Genomic DNA, 26072 nt, shown 5'->3' with positions numbered 1-26072 from the left:
CTATTTCTACAATTACTCTTCTTAAAATGTGATTTTAAACCTAATCCTAACCTTTACCACAAATTTAACCACACTGCTAACGTTGTGTCTAACCTTAACCCTATATTTAAACTAAAAAGAACATTTTAGTTTTCATACATTTTTAGGATATAGTCATATCTTGACTTTGTGGCTGTGGTAACTAGTCGAAACCCCCACGGGAAGGCATGGTCGTGGTATAAAACGTTTATAAGCAGGTTATAAAAGTAATAACCCTCTGCCAGGATTTTGTTTGGCAATGTTTGATTCTTGCCTACGTACAACCTGTATTTCCTACATTCCTATACCTGTATTTCCGACATTCACAATTATTTGTAATGTAGGCGAGTGTGCATGTACACTAGGAACTGGAATGCTGAAACCATTTTCACTTCGCTGACTGTTATAACATAAATTATTGTTCTATCTGTGGTTACTTTGTATCATTTTGTAGCAACTACCGGTATTTTATGTATCAACTTTTGAGGCAACTTTCGTTTCAGTGGCTCGAAAAACTATTTGTACGCCTTCAGTTTGCCGCTGGATCTGATTGGCTGATCGAGTTGTATGTATTCTGAAGTTCGTGTTCATTGGTACGTTTCTGACGACGTCATTTTCAGACGACGGGAAAATGGCGGCGTTTGCTGGCGAGCGATGGAGAAGCGAGCTACCAAGTCATTATATATTTTTTAAATTACGAGAGAAACTTGATTTGGAACCCAAAGCGAATTACAGGAAAACTGCAAAGAACCTGACATTTTGCCTCAATGGTGATATATTCGTGTGGAACGACGCAGACAGTGTTTTTTACACGACCAACCTGAGGCAGCTGAATTCGGAGGACAGCATTGAGAGTGTGAAATATCAGGTGAGCACGTAATTCTCGATGGATAACGATTTTAAAGGGTGGTTGTTCATATTTTTAACGTATTATATTAGCTAAAATAGTAGCTGCGACTCCCATTCATTCTTGGCGCAACATGCAATTGTATTTCACATTGACCTCATCCAGATCAACCCATAATTACCCCTGTACTGTCCCCCTAGTCGCTTGTGGAGATATGGGAGGATTGTACAGGTGTAAGCAATATGGAATATATTCCACTACTGTTAGCTACAGATTGTAAATTACGCCAGACGCGATAGCTAGGTTTCCATAACTGGGCGTTATAGGTTAGTTTATACAAAACGCTCCAGTAGATGTTTAAACTAACCTGCTCTTGGGGATACTGTCAGAAAGATTAATACCGCGACAGGTTCCTCACCATCTTAGCTGCCACACATCTAGCATTTCCAATCATATTTGCAGGAACTACTCGTTGACATGCGACATGGCCACGTGTAGAAGACGGTGCGACCCAAGCAAAGATCTTGTTAGATATTTGTTTTGGTCGCACTGTCATCTACTTCTACACCTGGTCATGTAAGAGGCATTTCTCACTCGATAAAAAAAAACATTAATTTAATGTCGTTGAGTTTTCTCTGGTTTTTGTAGAACCAACAGCAACTGGGCACAGGTATTTTATAAGACACGTTCTCAATTCAGAGAAAAACGTATCGCCAAGAGCAGGTTAGTTTAAACATTTATGGTGGCATTTTGAATAAGCTAACCTGAAACGCCTAGTCTAGTAATGGAATCATAGTTAGCACATATCTAGCGTCCAATCTCCAACTAATAGTCCACCTAGCCCTGGCAAGGTGGAGTTATCATATTGCCTAAAGTTAAACCTAATGAACTCCTCTCAAATCCTAATTCTCCTTCAGGGGCCAGGGTTTTCTGCTGGACAAGGTCACTGACTTCATCAGCTCCTGATCAATGTTACCATATCTTTTTTGGTGATAAGCATTGGGGTTGAGCGATGTCAACCTTTATCCTATTGTGATTATGTAGCCATTTGTGATAGAATATTCTATCGCCCCTATTGGCCACCCCCCAAGAAATCTAATATAAAAAAAACAGCTCAACCAACCGTTGGTCTATAGCTGAAATTAAATGCAACTGGACAAATCATGATGAAAGATAATGTTGAATGCCTGGGCAGAGGCTAAGTGCAGGCAATGGCAAGTGTTTTCTATTATTCCTTTCTGGGGGAGGAGCAGAACAGGTTTGTGTGTCTGTCTGTGTGATGCGGTCATGTGCCTGTCTGGTGAGAAACGGGCCGTCTTACCGTATAGTGAGCTACAGTATTTTATATGCCTACACCATGGGCTGAATAGAAGCACAATGGGATAATAATTGCTTTATTTGCCTCATAAAATAATAGAACAAATAATATTATTTATTTGCCTCACAAAGCTGTGATTGAGAATAGCCTATGCATTTTGGTTTTTGCTCTTGCACTACACAGCTGATTTCAAATAACAAGCTTTGATCATTTGAAATCAGCTGTGTAGTGTTAGGGCAAAAAAACTAAATATGCACCAATTGAGTTCCCGAGGACCGAGTTTGGGAAACGTTGGCCTGTGCTTAGGCTATAGACATTCATTCTTGTTATTTTTGAAAGCTACAACTTTAGGACAACACCCTCGCATGCTAGAATATTTGGGAAATAAGCTACTGTTCATAACTTTAACTTGTCTTAAAGCTTTTATGATAGGCCTAGTGGGAGGATAGATAATTGGCCATTTGGTTTTCAACCTCACATGGATGGATTTTCCGGGCATGCGTGGAGCATTTCTTTCTTAATAGGATAATTATATTTTTCTACTGGCTATTGATAGTAGTCAATAGTCCTCTGGCTTCCTTACGTTTCTAGGCTATTCTAATAACTTTTTGAGATCTCCATTACAGTGTTTGATTTGGAGAAAGAGATGCATAAAATGATGATGCGTGGCCTTCAGTCATATGGAAACATGACCGAATACAAACAGTGTGGCTATTCCCTCCGCAAGGCGATCAAACAAGCTAAGCGTCAGTATAGAGACAAAGTAGAGTCGCAATTCAACGGCTCAGGCACGAGAGATATGTGGCAGGGTCTACAGTCAATCACAGACTACAAAAAGAAAACCAGCCCTGTTGCAGACCCCGATGTCTTGCTCCCAGACAAACTAAACACTTTGAGGACAATACAGTGCCACCGACACTGTCAACCTGCGGGCTCTCCTTCACCGCAGCCAACGTGTGTAAAACATTAACCACACTGCTAACGTTGTGCCTAACCTTAACCCTATATTAAGACTAAAAATAACATTTTTGTTTTCATAAATTATTACAATATAGCCATATATGGACTTTGTGGCTGTGGTAACTAGTCGAAACCCCACTGGAAGGCATGATCGTGGTATAAAATGTTTATAAACCTCTGCCAGAATTTTGTTTGGCAATGTTTGATTCTTGCCTGCGTGCAGACAGCATCCCTAGCCGCACCCTCAGAGCATGCGCAGACCAACTGGCTGGTGTGTTTACGGACATATTCAATCAATCCCTATCCCAGTCTGCTGTTCCCACATTCTTCAAGAGGGCCACCATTGTCGTGGAAAGCTAAGGTAATTGAGCTAAACGACTATCACCTGTAGCACTCACTTCCGTCATCATGAAGTGCTTTGAGAGATTAGTTAAGGATCATATCACCTCCACCCTATCTGACACCCCAGCCCCACTTCAATTTGCTTACCGCCCCAATAGGTCCACAGACGACGCAATAACACTGCATACTGCCCTAACCCATCTGGACAAGAGGAATACCTATGTAAGAATGCTGTTCATCGTCTACAGCTCAGCATTTAACACCACAGTACCCTCCGAACTCATCAGTAAGCTCGAGATCCTGGTTCTCGACCCCGCCCTGTGCAACTGGGTCCTGGACTTTCTGACGGGACGCCCCCAGGTGGTGAGGGTAGGAAACAGCATCTCCATCCCGCTGATCCTCAACACTAGGGCTTCACAAGGGTGCGTTCTCAGCCCTCTCCTGTACTCCCTGAACACCCATGACTGCGTGGCCATGCATGCCTCCAACTCAATCAAGTTTGCAGACGACACTACAGTGGTAGGCTTGATTACCAGCAACGACGAGACGGACGACAGGGAGGAGGTGAGGGCCCTCAGAGTGTGGTGTCAGGAAAATAGCCTCACACTCAACATCAACAAAACAAAGGAGATGATCGTGGACTTCAGGGCTGTATCACTGCCTGGTATGGCAACTGCTCCTTCCACAACCGTAAGGTTCTCCAGAGTGTAGTGAGGTCTGCACAACACTTTACCGGGGGCAAACTACCTGTCCTCCAGGACACCTACATCACCCGATGTCACACGAAGGCCAAAAAGATCATCAAGACAACAACCACCCGACCCACTGCCTGTTCACCCCGCTATCATCCAGAAGGCGAGGTCAGTACAGGTGCATCAAAGCTGGGACCGAGAGACTTTTAAACAGCCATCACTAACATTGAGTGGCTGCTGCCAACATACTGACTCAAATCTCTAGCCACTTTAATAATAAAGAAATTAATGTAATAAATGTATCACTAGTCACTTTAAACAATGCCACTTTATATAATGTTTACATACCCTACATTACTCATCTCATATGTATATACCGTACTCTATACCATCTTCTGCATCTTGCCTATGCCGTTCGGCCATCGCTCATCCATATATTATATGTACATATTCATTCCTACAGTTGTGTGTGAAAGATAGTTGTTGTGAAATTGTTAGATATTACTGCATGGTCGGAACCAGAAGCACACGCATTTCTCTACACTCGCATTAACATCTGCTAACCATGTGTATGTGACCAATACAATTTGATTTGAAATATTTTTTAATATAAACAGCTAGACACAAGATGGTTAAGGAGTGTCTGTTATAATACATACATACACACTACCGTTCAAAAGTTTGGGGTCACATTTTTTGTCAATTTTAAAATATCATGAAATTGATCAGAAATACAGTGTAGACATTGTTAATGTTGTAAATGACTATTGTAGCTGGAAACAGCTGAACTGTTGTACTAATTAAAGCAGCTATTTAAAAAAACGGCCTTAGACCAGTTGAGTATCTGGAGCATCAACATTTGTGGGTTTGAATACAGGCTCAAAATGGCCAGAAACAAGGACTTTCTTCTGAAACTCGTTAGTCTATTCTTGTTCTGAGAAATGAAGGCTAGTCCATGTGAGAAATTGCCAAGAGACTGAAGATCTCGTACATGGCTGTGTACTACTCCATTCACAGAACAGCGCTAAGCAGAATAGAAAGAGGAGTTGGAGGCCCTGGTGCACAACTGAGCAAGAGGACTCTCCTTCCAGACTCACATCAAACATCTCCAATCCAAAGTTAAATCTGGAATTGGCTTCCTATTTCGCAACAAAGCCTCATTCACTCATGCTGCCAAACATACCCTTGTAAAACTGACCATCCTACCGATCCTCGACTTCGGCGACGTCATTTACAAAATAGCCTCCAATAGACTGCATCCAATTTATTGAGTAGGGTATCACAGTGCCATCTGTTTTGTCACCAAAACCCCATATACTACCCACCACTGCGACCTGTACGCTCTCGTTGGCTGGCCCTCGCTTCATACTCGTCGCCAAACCCACTGGCTCCAGGTCATCTACAAGACCCTGCTATGTAAAGTCCTCCCTTATCTCACCTCGCTGGTCACCATAGCATCACCGACCTGTAGCACGCGCTCCAGCAGGTATATCTCTCTGGTCACCCCCAAAACCAAGTCTTACTTTGGCCGCCTCTCCTTCCAGATCTCTGCTGCCAATGACTGGAACGAACTGCAAAAATCTCTGAAACTGGAAACACTTATCCCCCTCACTAGCTTTAAGCACCAGCTGTCAGAGCAGCTCACAGATTACTGCACCTGTTCATAGCCCATCTATAATTTAGCCCAAACAACTACCTCTCCCCCTACTGTATTTCTTAATTTATTTTGCTCCTTTGCACCCCCATTATTTCTTTACTTTGCACTTTCTTCCACTGCAAATCTACCATTCCAGTGTTTTTTATTTTTTACTTGCTATATTGTATTTACTTTGCCACCATGGCCTTTTTTGCCTTTACCTCCCTTATCTCACCTCATTTGCTCACATTGTATATAGACTTATTTTTCTACTGTATTATTGACAGTATGTTTGTTTTACTCCATGTGTAACTCTGTGTTGTTGTACCTGTCAAACTGCTTTGCTTTATCTTGGCCAGGTCGCAATTGTAAAGGAGAACTTGATCTCAACTTGCCTACCTGTTTAAATAAAGGTAAAATATAAAATAAATACAAATTAGTGTCTAGCCTCACAAGTCCTCAATTGGCAGCTTCATTAAATAGTACCCACAAAACACCAATCTCAATGTCAACAGTGAAGAGGTGACTCCGGGATGTTAGCCTTCTAGGCAGAGTTGCAAAGAAAAAGCCATATCTCAGGCTGGCTAATAAGTAGAAAATAAAAAGATGGGAATAAGAACTAACACTGGACAGAGGAAGATTGGGGAAAAAGTGTTATGGACAAATCCAAGTTTGAGGTGTTCGGATCAAGAACATTTGTGAGGCAGAAAAAATGAAAATGTGCTAGAATAGTGCTTGACTCTATCTGTCAAGCATGGTGGAGGCAATGTGATGTGTGGACAGTGCTCTGTCTGGCCTGCATTCCTCTCTTGCGTTCCGTAGGCCATATAACATATTTATTGAAACAGTAATAGGCAAATTACTCGGAATGGGACGTGTGCTGCGATTTTAGTTCAAATAGGCTGAACCATTATCTGACACATCAAGATGTCGTCACAATCAACGATGGCTGTCACTAGACGATGCTGTTGTAATATCACCCAAGCCGGTGAAGTTGAAGACTAACGTCAGTTGACTTTCATTTCTTTCCTCAGACTCTGTTGTGCATCAATCCACCACGGTTTGAAGTGTGCCAGGTGTTGCTGAGCCCGACACAGTACCATGTTGCACTCATTGGACAACGGGGTGTCACCGTTCTAGAATTACCACAGCGGTGGGGCAAGAGGTCCGAGTTTGAAGGAGGACGGAGTGAAGTTAACTGCAAGTGAGTATGAAATGTTAGCCCAATACCCCATCTAACATAACTATCTGACCCATCAAAGCATTTTCAGGTTATGCTGGTCCCTTTAGGGATATATATAGAGCACTGTCAGCACTCAGCGGGGTGCCTACTAGAACAGTTAGGAAGAACCTGGTTCGTTAGTTTGTTTTTCTGTATAACTGAAGCGTGCCGTGAGCTGGAACTAACTCACCCATATAGCATACCATAAGAAAGGATCCCCATCCCACACTCATTGTCTTGAGTTATAGGAAAAACTAATTTCAGTCCATATGAAATAAACATTCTTTACACCACTCCAAATCCTGTGTTGACTCTAATCCATGGAGTAGATTAACTAAAGATTTGGTTGTTTCCTCTCTACCAGGACTATTCCTGTGGCTGAGCGTTTCTTCACCAGCTCGGCCTCAGTGACCCTGCGGCAGGCCGCCTGGTTCCCCAGTGAGACGGAGGAGCCCCACCTAGTGCTACTGACCTCTGACAACACCATCAGGTAAACATACATGGACCATTTACAAAGCACAATTTCAATTCATTGATGAAATGACTTGTTGTGATAGTGTTTTCTTTTAGAATGTATTTTTTATGTCTCATCAATCAATGGGTTTGTTAGCTATAGGGCCCCTAGTTATCTAGGGCCCTATGTCCTGCAGGTGATGTATGTGTGTATTAATAGTTTAATATTCATTGTATTTTTGTACTCCCTGACAAAGGCCATACAGCTGAAATGTGTCTGTTGGTTCCATTGAACATGGCATACAAATAAAGGAATTTTAATTAATTATATGTAGAGTGCCTTGGTCCTTTCTTTTTGATAGTTTTATACCTTATTGACCATACTATTGCACTGCATTGACATTGTATTGTCGTGTATAGGTTCTACGGGTTGAAAGAGCCTCAGACTCCAGCTAGAGCACTATCAGTTTCCCAGTCAGAGGAGGACAGCAGTGTACACACTCGTGGGTGAGTTATTTCACCCTCTATATTGACCAAATCAAAATGGAATTGACCTACACCCTGCTATGTAGTTTACTAATAAGATCTGTCTCTTACCCCTCCTTAGGCGCTCCTATGCAGCCTCCTTGGGCGAGATCGCTGTGGCTTTTGACTTTGGGCCAGTGGCCGGCGCCCCTCAACAGCTCACAGGCCAGCGGTCCAAGGAGGATGTGCTGGTGTACCCCCTCTACATCCTTTACGAGAACGGAGAGACCTATCTGAGTTACACCAGCCTCGCACACAGGTAAGTGGCTTAGCACCCTCAGCGTGGTCGTTAGAAACTGGAAGCATCTGGTTTTCAGGGGGAAAGCAGGGAAAAGAGGCGAAGCCTGAAAACTGGATGCTTCCTGAGTTCTAAACCTGAACGTGTGATCTTCTACAATTTTCTACATTGTAGAATGATAGTGAAGACATCAAAACGACAAAATAAAACATGGAATCATGTAGTAACCAAAAAAGTGTTAAACAAATAAATAAAATATAAATATTAGATTCTTCAAATTAGCCTTGATGACAGCTTTGCACACTCTTGGCATTCTCTCAACCAGCTTCATGAGGAATGTTTTTCCGGCAGTCTTGGAGTTCCCACGTATGCTGAGCACTTGTTGGCTGCTTTTCCTTCACTTAGCAGTCCAACTCATCCCAAACCATCTCAATTGGGTTGAGGTTGGGTGATTGTGGCGGCCAGGTCATCTGATACAGCACGCCATCACTCTCCTTGGTCAAATAGCGGATAAAATCAAAGTGGGGCGAGTTCCAGGTCGCGCGCACCAAACAAAAGAGTCCTTAACACATGGCAACAACAGGACTACTTCTTCATTACTCAAAAGAAAAATATCAACCAATTTCTAAAGACTGTTGACATCTAGTGGAAGCCATATGAACTGCAACTAGGTGCAGTTCCTCAAAAAAAAAATCCCGGATGGTTTGTCCTCAGGGTTTCACCTGCCAAATAAGTTCTGTTATACTCACAGATCTACAAAGGGTAGCTACTTTGAAGAATATCCATAATATATTATATTATATATAATATATATATTTTAATTTGTTCAACACTTTTGGTTACTTCATGATTCCATGTGTTATTTCATAGTTTTTATGTCTTCAATATTATTCTACAATGTAGAAAATAGTCAAAATAAAGAAAACCCCTTGAATGAGTAGATGTGTCCAAAATTTGGACTGGTACTGTAGGTCAGCTTAACATTTAGTTTTGTCTGACTGAATTTCAGTTAAGCTTATTCAGTGGACCTTTTATAAATATATTATGCTACTGTTTGAGGACATTTTTAATAAAAATCATCCATTAGTAAGAATCTTATTTGAATCTCATCCCTAGACTGTGTTCTTCTGTTTTTCAGTTTGGGAAGCCTCAGTAAGCCCATTGGGCCCTTACCCATGTACCCCGCGGCGGAGGATAACTATGGTTATGACGCCTGTGCCGTGCTCTGCCTGCCCTGCGTTCCCAATATCCTGGTCATCGCCACAGAAACAGGCACACTGTACCATTGCGTGGTGCTGGAAGCAGAGGAGGAGGAGGAGACTGGAGTAAGTACTGTACTAGAGTGCAACATTACAGAATATTCAGATATAAATGTTCTGTGTAGAATAGTTATGATGGTCTATCCATTAGAACAGGGAACCTGTTGGCTGTATTCTTTACATATATATCTGCAACATTGACAATTTCACCTCACTGAATACACTTCAGGAGTGTACACTGAGGACTTTTCTTCTCTGTGTGTGATTGACAGGCAGTGGAGCGGTGGTTGCGGGGCTCGGAGGCAGTGCCCTCTCTCTACGTGTTTGAGTGTGTGGAGCTGGAGCTCACCCTCAAACTGCCCGCCGGGGAGGAGGAAGAGCCTGTGGAGTCTGACTTCACTTGCCCAATCCGACTGCACAGAGGTGAGTGGGTCATGCTGATTTGCTGATATAGTTTAATGCTAAAATTGGATCCATTGATACTTCCCACCAAGTCTCAAAGGTCCACACCCCATCATTATGTTTGTCTAATGTACTTTCAATGTGGTTTTCTTTCTGTGGTGTCTTTTGTTTCATTGAAACTTGCTTTATGCCCAATTTCAGACCCCCTGTGCCAGCACAGATACCACTGCACACATGAGGCAGGAGTGCACAGTGTAGGCCTCACTTGGTTCAACAAACTACACAAGTTCCTCCAGTCAGGTGAGTCCCTCATGTTCAGATGGGGGTGTCAATTCAATTGTGTTGTTTACCATAAATCAGAGGTGGTTAGTGCATTAATTTGCCTGCTTTGCCATAATGCTCTTTCTCCACAGATGAGGACAAGGATAGTCTCCAGGAGCTGGCTGCTGAGCACCGCTGCATCGTAGAGCACATTCTCTGTACCAGGCCTCTAAGTAGCAGGTATCACAATTATGAAGACATCAGATATTAATGACATCAAGTCAGGAGAACCAGCTGACTGTTGTCATTGATTGTCAGCTTGGCAGTAAAGGTTGTTGACTTGTTTATTGAACAATTATCTCCTCTCTTTCTTTCTTTTTCACTCTCCAGCTTGTCAGCTCCAGTACGGGGCTTCTTGATTGTGTCAGACCTGTCTTTGGGTGCAACCATGATCTGCATTACCAGCACCTATGAGTGTCTACTACTGCCTCTCCTGTACGGTTCAGTATGGACTCAAGTGTTTTGGTCAATTACACTTATTTTTTATTTTGTTTCACCTTTATTTAACCAGGTAGGCTAGTTGAGAACAAGTTCTCATCTATAACTGCGACCAGAGTTACACATGGAATAAACAAACATACTGTCAATAATACAGTAGAAAAAAGGTCTATATACAGTGAGTGCAGATAAGGTAAGATAAGGGAGGTAAGGCAATACATAGCCCATGTGGGCAAAGTAAGTACAATATAGCAATTAAACACTGGAATGGTAATGTGGAGAATATGAATGTGCAAGTAGAGATACTGGGTGCAAAGGAGCAAGATAATTAAATACAGTATGAGGATGAGGTAGTTGGATGGGCTGTTTACAGATGGGCTATGTGCAGTGATCTGTGAGCTGCTCTGACAGCTGGTGCTTTTGATTCTGGAATGATAATAGCCTATTATTTTTAGATTCATTATTACATCAGTTCAATTATTGAAACTGCTATACATTTACATTTACATTTAAGTCATTTAGCAGACGCTCTTATCCAGAGCGACTTACAAATTGGTGAATTCACCTTCTGACATCCAGTGGAACAGCCACTTTACAATAGTGCATCTAAATCATTAAGGGGGGGTGGTGAGAAGGATTACTTATCCTATCCTAGGTATTCCTTGAAGAGGTGGGGTTTCAGGTGTCTCCGGAAGGTGGTGATTGACTCCGCTGTCCTGGCGTCGTGAGGGAGTTTGTTCCACCATTGGGGGGCCAGAGCAGCGAACAGTTTTGACTGGGCTGAGCGGGAACTGTACTTCCTCAATGGTAGGGAGGCGAGCAGGCCAGAGGTGGATGAACGCAGTGCCCTTGTTTGGGTGTAGGGCCTGATCAGAGCCTGGAGGTACTGCGGTGCCGTTCCCCTCACAGCTCCGTAGGCAAGCACCATGGTCTTGTAGCGGATGCGAGCTTCAACTGGAAGCCAGTGGAGAGAGCGGAGGAGCGGGGTGACGTGAGAGAACTTGGGAAGGTTGAACACCAGACGGGCTGCGGCGTTCTGGATGAGTTGTAGGGGTTTAATGGCACAGGCAGGGAGCCCAGCCAACAGCGAGTTGCAGTAATCCAGACGGGAGATGACAAGTGCCTGGATTAGGACCTGCGCCGCTTCCTGTGTGAGGCAGGGTCGTACTCTGCGGATGTTGTAGAGCATGAACCTACAGGAACGGGCCACCGCCATGATGTTGGTTGAGAACGACAGGGTGTTGTCCAGGATCACACCAAGGTTCTTAGCGCTCTGGGAGGAGGACACAATGGAGTTGTCAACCGTGATGGCGAGATCATGGAACGGGCAGTCCTTCCCCGGGAGGAAGAGCAGCTCCGTCTTGCCGAGGTTCAGCTTGAGGTGGTGATCCGTCATCCACACTGATATGTCTGCCAGACATGCAGAGATGCGATTCGCCACCTGGTCATCAGAAGGGGGAAAGGAGAAGATTAATTGTGTGTCGTCTGCATAGCAATGATAGGAGAGACCATGTGAGGTTATGACAGAGCCAAGTGACTTGGTGTATAGCGAGAATAGGAGAGGGCCTAGAACAGAGCCCTGGGGGACACCAGTGGTGAGAGCGCGTGGCGAGGAGACAGATTCTCGCCACGCCACCTGGTAGGAACGACCTGTCAGGTAGGACGCAATCCAAGCGTGGGCCGCGCCGGAGATGCCCAACTCGGAGAGGGTGGAGAGGAGGATCTGATGGTTCACAGTATCGAAGGCAGCCGATAGGTCTAGAAGGATGAGAGCAGAGGAGAGAGAGTTAGCTTTAGCAGTGCGGAGCGCCTCCGTGATACAGAGAAGAGCAGTCTCAGTTGAATGACTAGTCTTGAAACCTGACTGATTTGGATCAAGAAGGTCATTCTGAGAGAGATAGCGGGAGAGCTGGCCAAGGACGGCACGTTCAAGAGTTTTGGAGAGAAAAGAAAGAAGGGATACTGGTCTGTAGTTGTTGACATCGGAGGGATCGAGTGTAGGTTTTTTCAGAAGGGGTGCAACTCTCGCTCTCTTGAAGACGGAAGGGACGTAGCCAGCGGTCAGGGATGAGTTGATGAGCGAGGTGAGGTAAGGGAGAAGGTCCCCGGAAATGGTCTGGAGAAGAGAGGAGGGGATAGGGTCAAGCGGGCAGGTTGTTGGGCGGCCGGCCGTCACAAGAAGCGAGATTTCATCTGGAGAGAGAGGGGAGAAAGAGGTCAGAGCACAGGGTAGGGCAGTGTGAGCAGAACCAGCGGTGTCGTTTGACTTAGCAAACGAGGATCGGATGTCGTCGACCTTCTTTTCAAAATGGTTGACGAAGTCATCTGCAGAGAGGGAGGAGGGGGGAGGGGGAGGAGGATTCAGGAGGGAGGAGAAGGTGGCAAAGAGCTTCCTAGGGTTAGAGGCAGATGCTTGGAATTTAGAGTGGTAGAAAGTGGCTTTAGCAGCAGAGACAGAGGAGGAAAATTTAGAGAGGAGGGAGTGAAAGGATGCCAGGTCCGCAGGGAGGCGAGTTTTCCTCCATTTCCGCTCGGCTGCCCGGAGCTCTGTTCTGTGAGCTCGCAATGAGTCATCGAGCCACGGAGCGGGAGGGGAGGACCGAGCCGGCCTGGAGGATAGGGGACATAGAGAGTCAAAGGATGCAGAAAGGGAAGAGAGGAGGGTTGAGGAGGCAGAATCAGGAGAAAGGTTGGAGAAGGTATGAGCAGAGGGAAGAGATGATAGGATGGAAGAGGAGAGAGTAGCGGGGGAGAGAGAGCGAAGGTTGGGACGGCGCGATACCATCCGAGTAGGGGCAGTGTGGGAAGTGTTGGATGAGAGCGAGAGGGAAAAGGATACAAGGTAGTGGTCGGAGACTTGGAGGGGAGTTGCAATGAGGTTAGTGGAAGAACAGCATCTAGTAAAGATGAGGTCGAGCGTATTGCCTGCCTTGTGAGTAGGGGGGAAAGGTGAGAGGGTGAGGTCAAAAGAGGAGAGGAGTGTAAAGAAGGAGGCAGAGAGGGATGAGTCAAAGGTAGACGTGGGGAGGTTAAAGTCGCCCAGGACTGTGAGAGGTGAGCCGTCCTCAGGAAAGGAGCTTATCAAGGCATCAAGCTCATTGATGAACTCTCCGAGGGGACCTGGAGGGCGATAAATGATAAGGATGTTAAGCTTGAAAGGGCTGGTAACTGTGACAGCATGGAATTCAAAGGAGGCGATAGATAGATGGGTAAGGGGAGAGAGAGAGAATGACCACTTGGGAGAGATGAGGATCCCGGTGCCACCACCCCGCTGACCAGAAGCTCTCGGGGTGTGCGAGAACACGTGGGCGGACGAAGAGAGAGCAGTAGGAGTAGCAGTGTTATCTGTGGTGATCCATGTTTCCGTCAGTGCCAGGAAGTCGAGGGACTGGAGGGAGGCATAGGCTGAGATGAACTCTGCCTTGTTGGCCGCAGATCGGCAGTTCCAGAGGCTACCGGAGACCAGGAACTCCACGTGGGTCGTGCGCGCTGGGACCACCAGATTAGGGTGGCCGCGGCCACGCGGTGTGGAGCGTTTGTATGGTCTGTGCAGAGAGGAGAGAACAGGGATAGATAGACACATAGTTGACAGGGTACAGAAGAGGCTACGCTAATGCAAAGGAGATTGGAATGACAAGTGGACTACACGTCTCGAATGTTCAGAAAGTTAAGCTTACGTAGCAAGAATCTTATTGACTAAAATGATTGAAATGATACAGTACTGCTGGAGTAGGCTAGCTGGTAGTGGCTGCGATGTTGACACTACACTAATCAAGTCGTTCCGTCGAGTGTAATAGTTTCTACAGTGCTGCTATTCGGGGGCTAGCTGGCTAGCTAGCAGGTTGATTGCGTTACGTTACCTTAAAAGAACGACAATAGCTGGCTAGCTAACCTATAGATGGGAAACTGTGTCATAGGCTGATGGTGGATGTCTGTGTGTGCATAGGAGTTCCATTCGGCCTCCCTCTCCTCCCCTGCTGTGTTCCCACCCGGGGGTAGGCTCAGCTAGCTCTCCTCTGCGTGGATTGCATGACGACTCCTTTGAGCAGCACATCCGCAACATCCTGGCCCGGAGCTCCACCAACCCTCTCATGCTCAGGTAACGCACTCACTACAGTGCATTGAAAACACCTCTTGAGGAGATCTTGGATTTGCACAGATCCCAATTGACTTCATGGCAACATGCTTTGGCGTCATGCTGTGTTATTTTTTACATGTAGTATCCTCCCTTGTTGCTGTTTTTGTGAAGGACAATTGTTTCTCCATGACCTGACCTGATAAAGGTTAGATAAAACTCCCCCTATAACATGCACAAAGGACCACTGGTAGCCTTGGTTTAGTGTGTGTACTCGGTCCTGTTGTCCTGTGTGTTTAGGGCCGGGGACAAGGACACATCGTCTCCTCCTCCAGAGTGTCTCCAGCTGCTGAGCAGAGCCACCCAGGTTTTCAGGGAGGAGTACATCCTCAAACAGGACATTGCTCGTGAGGAGATGCAAAGAAGGTAAATGTCACTCCCATTAACAGATGCACTAATACACATACAGTACCAGTCAAAAGTTTGGACACACCTACTCATTCAGGGGGTTTTCTTTATTTGTACTATTTTCTACATTTTTAGAACAATAGTGAAGACAAACTATGAAATAACACACAGAATCATGAAGTAATTAATGTGTTAAACAAATCAAAATATATTTTATATGGGAGATTCTTCAAAGTAGCCACCCTTTGTCTTGATGACAGCTTTGTATGGTCTTGGCATTCTCTCAGCCAGTTTCATGAAGTGGTCACCTCGAATGCATTTCAATTAACAGGTATGCCTTGTTAAGTTCATTTTTGGAATTCCTTTCCTCAATGAGTTTGAGTCACTCAGTTGTGTTGTGACAAGGTAGGAGTGGTATACAGAAGATATCCCTATTTGGTAAAAGACCAAGTCCATAAGCAGAGAGAAACAACAGTTCATCATTACGAACTGCCTTGTTCAGGGGCAGACCGACAGATTTACCTTGTCAGCTTGGGGATTCAATCTAGCAACCGAAACGCTCTAACCACTAGGCTAACTGCCGCCCCGTGAAGCTGTTTGAGAGAAGGCCAAGAGTGTGCAAAGCTGTCAAGGCAAAGGGTGGCTACTTTGAAAAATCTCAAATATATTTTGATTTGTTTCTAACTTTTTTTGGGGGGTTACTACATGATTCCATATATGTTATTTCATAGATTTGATGTCTTCACTATTATTCTACAATGTAGAAAATAGTACAAATAAAAACCCTTGAAAGTAAGTGTGTCAACTTTTGACTGGTACTGTATAATTAATCAATAACACATGATCACATTAAGTTTTATTTTGGATATTAGTGCTGAGCGTTTAACCAACATTTCGAGGGCTGTTCTGTTTTTATTTTTTAAATCAACTAATTGACCGACGTCTCTTTAATTATGTTAACTCAAAGTACGATCATTCAAGAGGGAGTGAAATTAAGTCAAGAACTATGTGGGACGCTGAGCTGATTGGGAGTTTAGGTCATTGGAAGTTTAGGTAAATATTTAACCTAGTTCAGCATAAACTTGGTAATGAACTACAATTACCATAATCCATTGCACCTGTTTTTTCCGGTCACAGACAGAGGTTGTTACAGGCACACCATGAGAGAGTAATGACAACACAATGACGAGAGGGATAGAGACAGTTCGTAAGGTAGCTCTACCCGATTGTTAGTTAAAGTAGTTGGTAAAAAACAGTCTTGAAAGTATGCCTTATCGACTTTGAAGAACTAGAAAAAATAATTTGTCACCCGGAAAGCTACTGTTAGCCTAGCCAAATAGGATGACTTGTTCAAATGGGGAGCACAGAGATGATACCAGATGGCTGGCTGGCTGCCACTTACTGCCTGAGCAGAGATGAGATGACTTATTTTTCATTCTTTAAAGTCATCAAATTAAAACCTAGTAATATATACAACTGAAATGTGAATTAATTATGGTTAATAAGTGATGAGCAGTAATGGGCATTCACTACCATCATGGGGCTCTTATGAATTGTTTTATTCTGTGTTAGTATTCCACCCACTGTCGGTGTCATGGAAAAGGCAGACGATGACTGAGGGGAGCTGTAAAATCATTTTAATGTCCGTTATGCATTTTTATTTTATTTTTTGCAATCAAACTGATTTAAAAATACATTTAAAAAATGATCAAACTGGTCTCAAAATGCACTTTCTGATACCCACACATCATGATGGCTCCGACGGACATAGACGCCCTGTTTCTAGCGCCTAGCCAACTTTACAGTATTTCTTTAGAATGTTTTTTTGCATTATTACCTACAGCCAAAAATAACTTTTGAATATTAGTTCAGCGGTCACTCATCAGCATTTTGACCAGAAATGTGAATTTCCTAAATTGGATCCTTTGTTTGAACTCCGAGGCAATTCCATTAATCCCGGGGGCTGCTCCAAGTTGCCATCGCCAGAGAAGAGGAACAAGGAGTGGGCTCTTAGACTCAGGAGGCGTGCATACCATCCACCACTCCCAAATATTACTCGCTAATGTTCAGTCCCTGGACAAGAAAGTAGATGAGCTCAGGGTGAGGATCTCCTTCCAGAGAGATATCAGGGACTGTAAAATAGTGTTTTACAGAATCATGGTTCCTTCTGGATATACTATCCCCGTCCATTCAGCCAGCGGGGTTCTCCGTCAATCACTAAGACAGGAAGAAAGAAAGGTGTTGTATGTTTCATGATTAACTACTCATGGTGTGACTGTGGTAACAAACAGGAACTCAAGTCCTTTTGTTCTCCCAATCTGTAATACCTCACCAGGTATTGACTGACCGCATTAGGTCCTGAGAGAATTTTCTTTGGTCATCGTCACAGCCTTGTATACCCCCCTCCCCGACACGGCTCACAAGCAGCCATGTTACCGACGCCGCGCTCCGAGACATAAACACCTTTGCCCACTTCGAGGAAAAAACAGAACTGCCGATGCTGGCCACCTACACTCACAGGACTGTGAGCTCTTCATGGCCAACGTGAGTAAGACATTTAAGCGCAATAACCCTCGCAAGGCTGCCGGCCCAGACCCACTACAATGTGCATACCGCCCCATCCACATCAACAAACCTGCAGTGGAGAGGCTGAAAAGCTTCAAGTTCCTCGGTGTGCACATCACTGACAACCTGAAATGGTCCATCCACACAGACTATGTGGTGAAGAAGGCACAACAGGGCCCCTTCAACCTCAGGAGGCTGAGAAAATGTGGCTTGGCCCCATAGACCCTCAAACTTCTACAGATGTACCATTGAGAGCATCCTGTCAGGCTGTATCACCGTCTGATACAGTAATTGCACTGTCTGCAACTGCAGGGCTCTCCAGAGGTTGGGACGGTAGGCCAACGCATCATCAGGGGCACACTGCCTGCACTCCAGGACATCTACAGCACCCAGTGTCACAGGAAGGACATCAAGGACTTCAGCCACCAGAGCCACAGGCTGTTCACGCCGCTACCATCTAAAAGGTGGAAACCGTACAGGTGCATCAAAGCTGGGACTGAGAAACAGCTATCTCTAGATCATCAGTCACCACTAGCCGGCCTATGTCCATTACCCTGCCCTGAACTTTAGTCACTGTTACTAGCCGGCTACCACCTGGTACTCAACCCTGCACCTTAGACGTCTGCCCTATATACATATAAATTATATTCAATGCCTTCAAACTATTCATACCCCTTATTCCACATTGTTATTACAGACGCAATTCAAAATGCATTAAATATTTTTTTACTCACCTATCTACACACAATAACCCATAATAACAGTGAAAACATGCTTGTGGAAATGTTGTTTGCAAAGGTATTAAATTCAGATCTAATTTACATAAGCATTCACAATATGTTAGAATCACCTTTGGCAGTGATTACAGCTGAGTCTTTCTGGGTAAGTCTAAGAGCTTTGCACATCTGGAATTTACAATATTTGCACATTCTTAAAATTATTCTGGCTCTGTTTTATTTAGTTGTTGCTCGACAGCCATTTTCAAGTCTTGCCATAGATTTTCAAGCTGATCGGTCAATTGTAACTAGGCCACTCAGAAATATTCAATGTCGTTTTGGTAAGCAACTCCAGGGTATATTTGGTCTTGTGTGTTAGGTTATTATCCTGCTGAAAGGTGAGTTTGTCTCCCAGTGTCTGTTTGAAAGCACACTGAACCAGGTTTTCCTCAAGGATTTTGCCTGTGCTTAGCTCTATACCGTTTTCCTTTTTATCCAAAAAAAAAACTCCCTAGTCCTTGCCGATGACAAGTGTACACATAACATGATGCAGCCACCACCGTGCTTGAAAATATTAAGAGTGGTACTCAGTGATGTGTTGTGTTGGATTTGCCCCAAACATATAATGCTTTGTATTCAGGACAAGGAGGACATTTCTTTGCCACATTTTTGGCCGTTTTACTTTAGTGCCTTGAATGTTTTGGAGGATTTAAAAAAAATTCTCTACAGGCTTCCTTTTCAGTCTGTCATCTAGGCTAGTATTGTGGAATGTCTGCAATGTTGTTGATTCAGTTTTGTCCTATTAGAGCCATTAAACACTGTTTTAAAATCACCATTGGCATCATGGTGAAATCCCTGAGCATCTTCCTTCCTCTCCAGCAACTGAGTTAGGAAGGACGCCTGTATCTTTGTAGTGACTAGGTGTATTGATACACTTGAGATGGTGTAATTAACTTCACCATGTTCAAAGGAATATTCAATGTCTGCTTTTTATTTTAACCCATCTACCAATTAGGTGCCCTTGTTTGCGAGCCTTTAGAAAACCTCCCTGGTCTTTGTGGTCGAATCTGTAGGAAATTCACTGCTCCCTGGCCAAACCCACCCCTTAACCCAGACAACACTGGGCTAATTGTGCGCTGCCCTATGGGACTCCCGATCATGGCCGGTTGCGATGCAGCCCGGGATCGAACCCGACTTTGTAGTGATGCCTCTAGCACTGTGATGCCTTAGACTGCTGCTCCACTTGGCAGGCTAACACATCTCAATTTTAAATCCATTTTAAATTCAGGCTGTAACAACTACATTTGGAAAAAGTCTAGGTGTGAATACTTTCAAGGTACTGTGTATATACAGTGCATTTGTAAAGTAGTCAGACCCCTTGACCTTTTCCACATTGTTACGTTACAGCCTTATTCTAAAGTTGATTGTTTATTTTCCCTTAATCTATACAGTACCGCATAATGACAAATCCCAAACTTTTTTAGCATTTTAGGGAAATTTGAAACTGAAATCACATTTACATAAGTATTCAGATCCTTTACTTTGTTGAAGCATCTTTGGCAGCGATTACAGCCTCGGGTCTTCTTGGGTCTGACGCTACAAGCTTGGCACACCTGTGTTTGGGGAGTTTCTCCCATTTTTTTTTTTCTCTGTAGATCCTCTCAAGCTCTGTCAGGTTGGATGGGGTGTGTTGCTGCACAGCTATTTTCAGGTCTCCAGAGATGTTCGAACAGGTTCAAGTCTGGGCTTTGGCTGGGCCACTCAAGGACATTCAGAGACTTGTCCGAAGCCACTCCTGCGTTGTCTTGGCAGTGTGCGTAGTGTCGTTGTCCTGTTGGAAGGTGACCCTTCTCCCCAGTCTGAGAACCTGCTCCAGAGCGCTCAGGACTTCATGGAGGATCTCTGTACTTTGCTCCGTTCATCTCTCCCTCGATCCTGACGAGTCTCCCAGTCCCTGCCGCTGAAAAACATCCCACATGATCCTGCCACCACCATGCTTTACTGTTGGGATGGTGCCAGGTTTCCTCCAGATGTGACGCTTGGCATTCAGGACAAAGAGTTAAGTCTTAGTTTCATCAGACCAGAGAATCTTGTTGTTTCTCATGGTCAGAGTCCTTTAGGTGCCCTTTGGCAAACTCCAAGCGGGCTGTCATGTGCCTTTTTTACTGAGGAGTGGCTTCCATTTGGCCGCTCTTTCAGAGTGACCATCGGTTCTTGGTCACCTCCCTGACCAAGGCCCTTCTCCCCCGATTGCTCAGTGTAGCCGGGCGGCCAACTCTAGGGAGAGTTGGTGGTTCTAAATTTCTTTGGCCACTGTGTTCTTGGATTTCAATTATTGCCCTGTTGAGAAACAAATGATAGCACAAACCAGATGGGATGGCGTATCGCTACAGAGTGCTGTGATATCCATGCTTGTTAAGTGTGCCTTGAATTCTAAATAAATCACTGACAGTATCACCAGCAAAGCACCATCACACCACCACCTCCATGTTTCACGGTGGGAACCACACATGCGGAGATCATCCGTTCACCTACTCTGCGTCTCACAAAGTTAGTGGTTGTAACCAAAAATCTCACATTTGGACAGATTTCTATCGGTCTAATGTCCATTGCTAGTGTTTCTTCGCCCAATTAAGTCTCTTCTTATTGGTGGCCTTTAGTCGTGGTTTCTATGCAGCAATTTGATCAGATTTGCGCAGTCTCCTCTGAACAGTTGATGTGTCTGTTACTTGAACTCTGAAGCATTTATTTGAGCTGCAATTAAAGGATGGTAACTCTAATGAACTTCTCCTCTACAGCAGAGGTGACTCTTGGTCTTCCTTTCCTGTGGTTTTTGCGACTGCACTTAAAATTCTTAATTTTATGGATTGACTGACCTTCATGACTTATAGCAATGATGGACTGTTGTTTCTCCTTGCTTATTTGAGCTGTTCTTGCCATCTGACATTCCTATTTTGATATCATTATTTTGGGGGATGTGTGTATAAGGTATTACTGCACTGTTGAATATAGAAACACCCATGTGATAAAATATGCATACACTACCAATTAAAATGTGATTTTTACACACACACACGTGTCCATGTGAGGAAGTATGTTGTTGACTGGTTTCTTTTTCAGGGTGAAACTGCTGACCGGACAGAAGAACAAGCAGCTGGAGGACCTAGCCCTGTGCCGAGAGGAAAGGTGAAATCGTATCCCAATAAACATAGAACTTGATGCCCATGACCAATGTTCCCTCTAAATATGTGCGCAGTTGCACACTTCCTCCAGACTGCCGCGCAGAAGAAATGCAAGAGGTTGAACTTAACTGAGTTCGCCCAATTTTAGTTTGCACTATATACTTTTTTTCTCTAATTGAATCAACATTTTAATGAGAAAAATCTAGCTTTACAAGCGAGTCTGATTTTGTTGTAGGCAGAGCCAGAGCACAGCGTGGGTAGTCCCTACTCGCGGTCTTTCAATCACGTGAATGAAAGCCCTATTCAGATCAGTTTAGCCCAGTAAGGGGCACAATTTTCACTAGGGACTGGGACATGTCGTCCTTCCCCCCCAGTTTTATCATTTGAATGTGATAGAGGCAACGGTTGGCTTTAGGACCATGCAGACGCCTCCGAGCGGTTGGGTAGGCTGTTTCTAAAACCAAAGTTGCACCTCTGAGCCCAGTTATAAGTATAGGTCAGCAATGGGCAGTTACTGCTTCCTACAAGAGTACAAAACGGAAGCATTTGAAGTACAGAGGCTTCATATGAGCTTCACCTGCATTTCATATACTTGAGACCTATTCTTCATTGTGTATTTTATCAATAGGAAAAGTCTGCGAGAGTCTGCAGAGCTTCTGGCTGATAAGTACGAGGATGCCAAGTATCGCCAGGAAGCCACCATGAACAGGTAGCTAGATACACTCGTCTTTCAAATCTAAACTTTCTTCCGGGCTTTAGTTTCAGAAGTCATTGAAATGGTCAGATGCCCAAGCAACATAACTGGCTTCATCTCAAAACTAATGCAATCTGCTTCAGAGCTTCTATTACAACAGATATGACCCTATTTCCTCCTTCTCTGACTTGTGTTCTGTACTATTCCAGGGTGAAGCAGGTTCTGGGCAGTCTGCGCAGTCAGCTGCCTGTTCTGTCTGACAGCGAGAAGGACATGAAGAAAGAGCTGCAGACCATCAACGACCAGCTGCGTCACCTGGGCAATGGCATCAAACAAGTGGGCTGCCTTCTTGAGGTCTATCGTCGTCATCATCACAGAGCCTCGTACTGGTTCACAGTAATAATTGGACTGGTGTTTTATCTTCTTCCAGGTAAATATGAAGAAGGAGTACCAGAAGAAACAGATGGACAAAGAGCTGTCTCCAGCCAGAGCTACTGTCGCCCTCAACCCCCACCAGAGGAAGTGTGTCCAGGGAGTGATAAAGGAACAGTGAGTATGGGCAGCTCTTCCCTGGGTGGCATACTAGTTTTTGCCAGCCTGTTGACCTTATGACACCCATTGATCTCCTTTGTTTGTAGAATTTAATGTTGTGTCTAATATGATCTGGTGTAGCGGAGTTAATGTACCATAAGCTCACTCCACAGCTAGCTTGAAATGTTGCAGATGGGAGACATTTGTACCTTTTGGGTGGCTCAAACCATTGGAATGTTGTTAAGGAGGGCGGTCACGTGTTAGCAAAGCAGAGGTCTCAAGTTCGAGCCAGGTATGAACTGAATCGGAGAGGGAATGGGTACTCGCTAAGCAAGCAATGTGACGTGTAACAATGGTGCCGAGTGACTCCGGTGCGTAGTTGGGCTTAGCTCGGCGGCTGGGGTGACTGGCGAGTTTAATGTGAGTGTAACAGAGTGAAGAACGTACCATAAGCGCACTCCACAGCTAGATTGATTGAGCCATCCAATTTGTAGCTTTTGGGTTGCTCAAACCGTTTCAATGTTTGAGGGCGGTCACGTGTTAGCCAAGCAGAGTTCCCAAGTTCAAGTTTGATAGGAGCCGATGGGGGGACATCCGTAACACTTGCAGTGTTCTTTCCTGATAGCCTTGTTTCCTTCTCTCTTCCAGGGGAGAGCACATAGGAGAAATGATGAAACAGATCAAGGACATCAAGAACCATTTCAGTGTCTGAGCCGTTAATTAAGGGAGCCATCTTTCATCCACAGCTGTACCACTGCTTTCCAAACAACCAAAATAACAATAATGAAGCGCTATTGTGAATATTCAGTCAACGCTTGCTTCTTATAAGGCTAGTCATTGTGTCTGCCAGTCACATTTTTGGAACCAGTAGTTGAAATGAGGAAATCACCAAGGTTTTATACACTATGTATGTTTGTCTATCTGGAGAATAAAATGTGTGTACAGTACTGCCTATTTTAACTGCATGAACAGTTAGCTCTGCATACGGGCCTTGGTGGAGATGTTCTTCAGTGTCACCATTAGACAATGGATCCTTATCTCGGTTAATATCCTATCGTGTGATTTACTCCTCCGTCAGTGTGACTTGAACTTTGCATCGCCATACCTTTTGATGCATAGGTTAGACCAGCTAAATCTATTCATGGTCTTAAAACAAAGGGAGATTCAATCCTCTCTATAGCACGATTTGAATTTAAAAGCAATGATCCTGCATTTGTGGAGACTGCATTCACAGTAAATGCTGCATGTCGGGTCAATGGGAAATTACCTTATTTAAATTGCGCTATGATCTTCAAGGTCAAGATTGAATCTAGCCCTAATACTCTTTTTCCATAGAATACCCATCTTTGACCCTTGGGTGGATGAGCTTTCTGCCCAAGATGCATTTCCCATTTATTTTAGTATCTGAAATGCCATTTGTTTTATAGCTTCTAAGAGCCTTTGAGGATTGCCCTCCATCGAAGCATTGTTTGAGGGATAGTCACGCATACCATAAGTACAATTTGATTTATTAGATAATACAGAAATACACAGTACTGTATAGACTTTTGTGAAGGGGGGCCTAGCAGAAGCATGCAGAAAACTCATGATTTACTTTAGATTCCTCACAATATTACTGTTATGCAGGCAACATTACACCACAGTGAAATCCTAAAATGAAAGCCATGGCCTTGTTTATGGCCAGCCCAAATAAAGGGGTTGTTTGAGACAATTACACACCACTATCCAAGGGAAATGTAGGCGAGTTATTCTATAAAAATGATGGACTTAACAAAAGACGTTGGGGTTCTGACTGTTAAGAATTCAATGCTTTACAAATAAATGTGCTGTGAGCATGTGGTAGTGAAGGAGTTAATACATGACTTAGACACTTAAGCTTTAAAGTCTACACCTGTTGTATCTGGCGAATGTGACCAATGCAATGTCTTTATATGAATCAACCCTTTTCTGGGTAATTTGGTTCAATTTCTACTGTCATTGCCAAATGGGGAACATTGTCATGAACACACCAACCCAATGCAAGAGGTCTCTTGATTGATATCCAACACACGCACAGTATAGAAGTCCTACTGTGCCAGATCAAACTTTCAGGGAGTGAAGTGAATTTAAAAATATTACACAATTCCTTTTTTTACAAGCAATAAAGATTCATTTATCTTTCAGTACAAGTTCATCTGGCTTCCTTACTCATATCCTCAAACTATTAGATGGACAAAACATAGCAGGATTCTTTGATACATCTAAATGTCCTGAGTTGATATTGTAGTACATGCAAGTCAAATAATCAATGATCTCAAACGTATTCTTAATCACGTTGTATTAATGTTCAAGATTAAGCAGCAAGGAATATTTTTCTAGGTATTGTTTTACAACAATTAAAAGCAATACATCAATGTCTAAAGAGTTTCAATAGAATCACCCTAAGAACCCCAGTCACATCAGCCAATGAGTGATAAAGCATTTTACCCAGAGAGAACTTAACTACCAGCATTTAAAACTGACAAGAGAAATGAGCTGAAACATTCAAATGCAAATAGTTCACGGTGCATTACATTTTTGGAAAAGTCTGTATTAAGTAGATCAAAATGTAGACGCTTTTTCTTCTCCAAAGCCAACCATTATTTGACGTTAACTGCCTGTTGAGATTCCTTGAACAACCCATGTTGAAAATGTGCTATGTTGCTGAACTAGCTTTTCTGATGCCAGGGACTGACCTTTTTTGTACAGTTCTTGCTATTGGTAATGATCATAACCCTCATTGCCAAAACCATATTCATTCTGATCCAAAAATTCCATCTTGCATCCATGCCCAGTGATCATTTGTCAATGATTTGACCGTTCTGTCCAAGGGACATGAAACCAACAGGAAGAGTACTCAACCAGTTCCTTGGAAACAAAGTAAAACTCAAAGTAGGATACAACCATGATGAGCCAACTGATTTTTCACACTATTCATAATTTCCACTGAGACGTGACACCTACACTTAATCTGACCAGGATGCCTTCTCTATTCCCTAGTAGAGGTGAGCGGTTATGTTTTATCCACTGATGTTAGAGAAACGTCAGAAGGTGCTCAAGAAGTTATGTGCCAGAAACTCAATGAAACTAGTGACAGTGTTGGTGAATCAGATCATGTTCAATGTGGACACTTTACAGAAAGACTAATTATGTCATTGCCCCCCTCAAATGACTTGAGGTTGCAAGAGTATTGGTGACTAGTGATGCAGCCG

At 43.8% G+C, this 26072-nt stretch overlaps 1 protein-coding gene across 1 annotated transcript; it reads left to right on the top strand.

Moving 5' to 3' along the window:
• The first annotated feature begins 625 nt into the window (after positions 1-625).
• On the top strand, positions 626-25004 carry nup88 (nucleoporin 88). The gene is made up of 17 exons (XM_064978512.1): positions 626-886; positions 6848-7017; positions 7400-7525; positions 7909-7995; positions 8096-8272; positions 9390-9576; positions 9783-9933; positions 10114-10212; positions 10326-10413; positions 10564-10668; positions 14618-14770; positions 15047-15172; positions 21556-21621; positions 22246-22326; positions 22521-22647; positions 22742-22860; positions 23491-25004. The coding sequence occupies exons 1-17, from the start codon at positions 650-652 to the stop codon at positions 23552-23554; spliced, it is 2163 nt and encodes a 720-aa protein (XP_064834584.1). The 5' UTR covers positions 626-649; the 3' UTR covers positions 23555-25004.
• Positions 25005-26072: the final 1068 nt, after the last annotated feature.

The sequence above is a fragment of the Oncorhynchus masou genome, chromosome 11 (assembly GCF_036934945.1).
Source record: "Oncorhynchus masou masou isolate Uvic2021 chromosome 11, UVic_Omas_1.1, whole genome shotgun sequence".
Lineage (NCBI taxonomy): Eukaryota > Metazoa > Chordata > Actinopteri > Salmoniformes > Salmonidae > Oncorhynchus > Oncorhynchus masou.
Note: the sequence above shows the minus strand (reverse complement) of the source record. Positions and strands in the feature narration are given on the sequence as shown.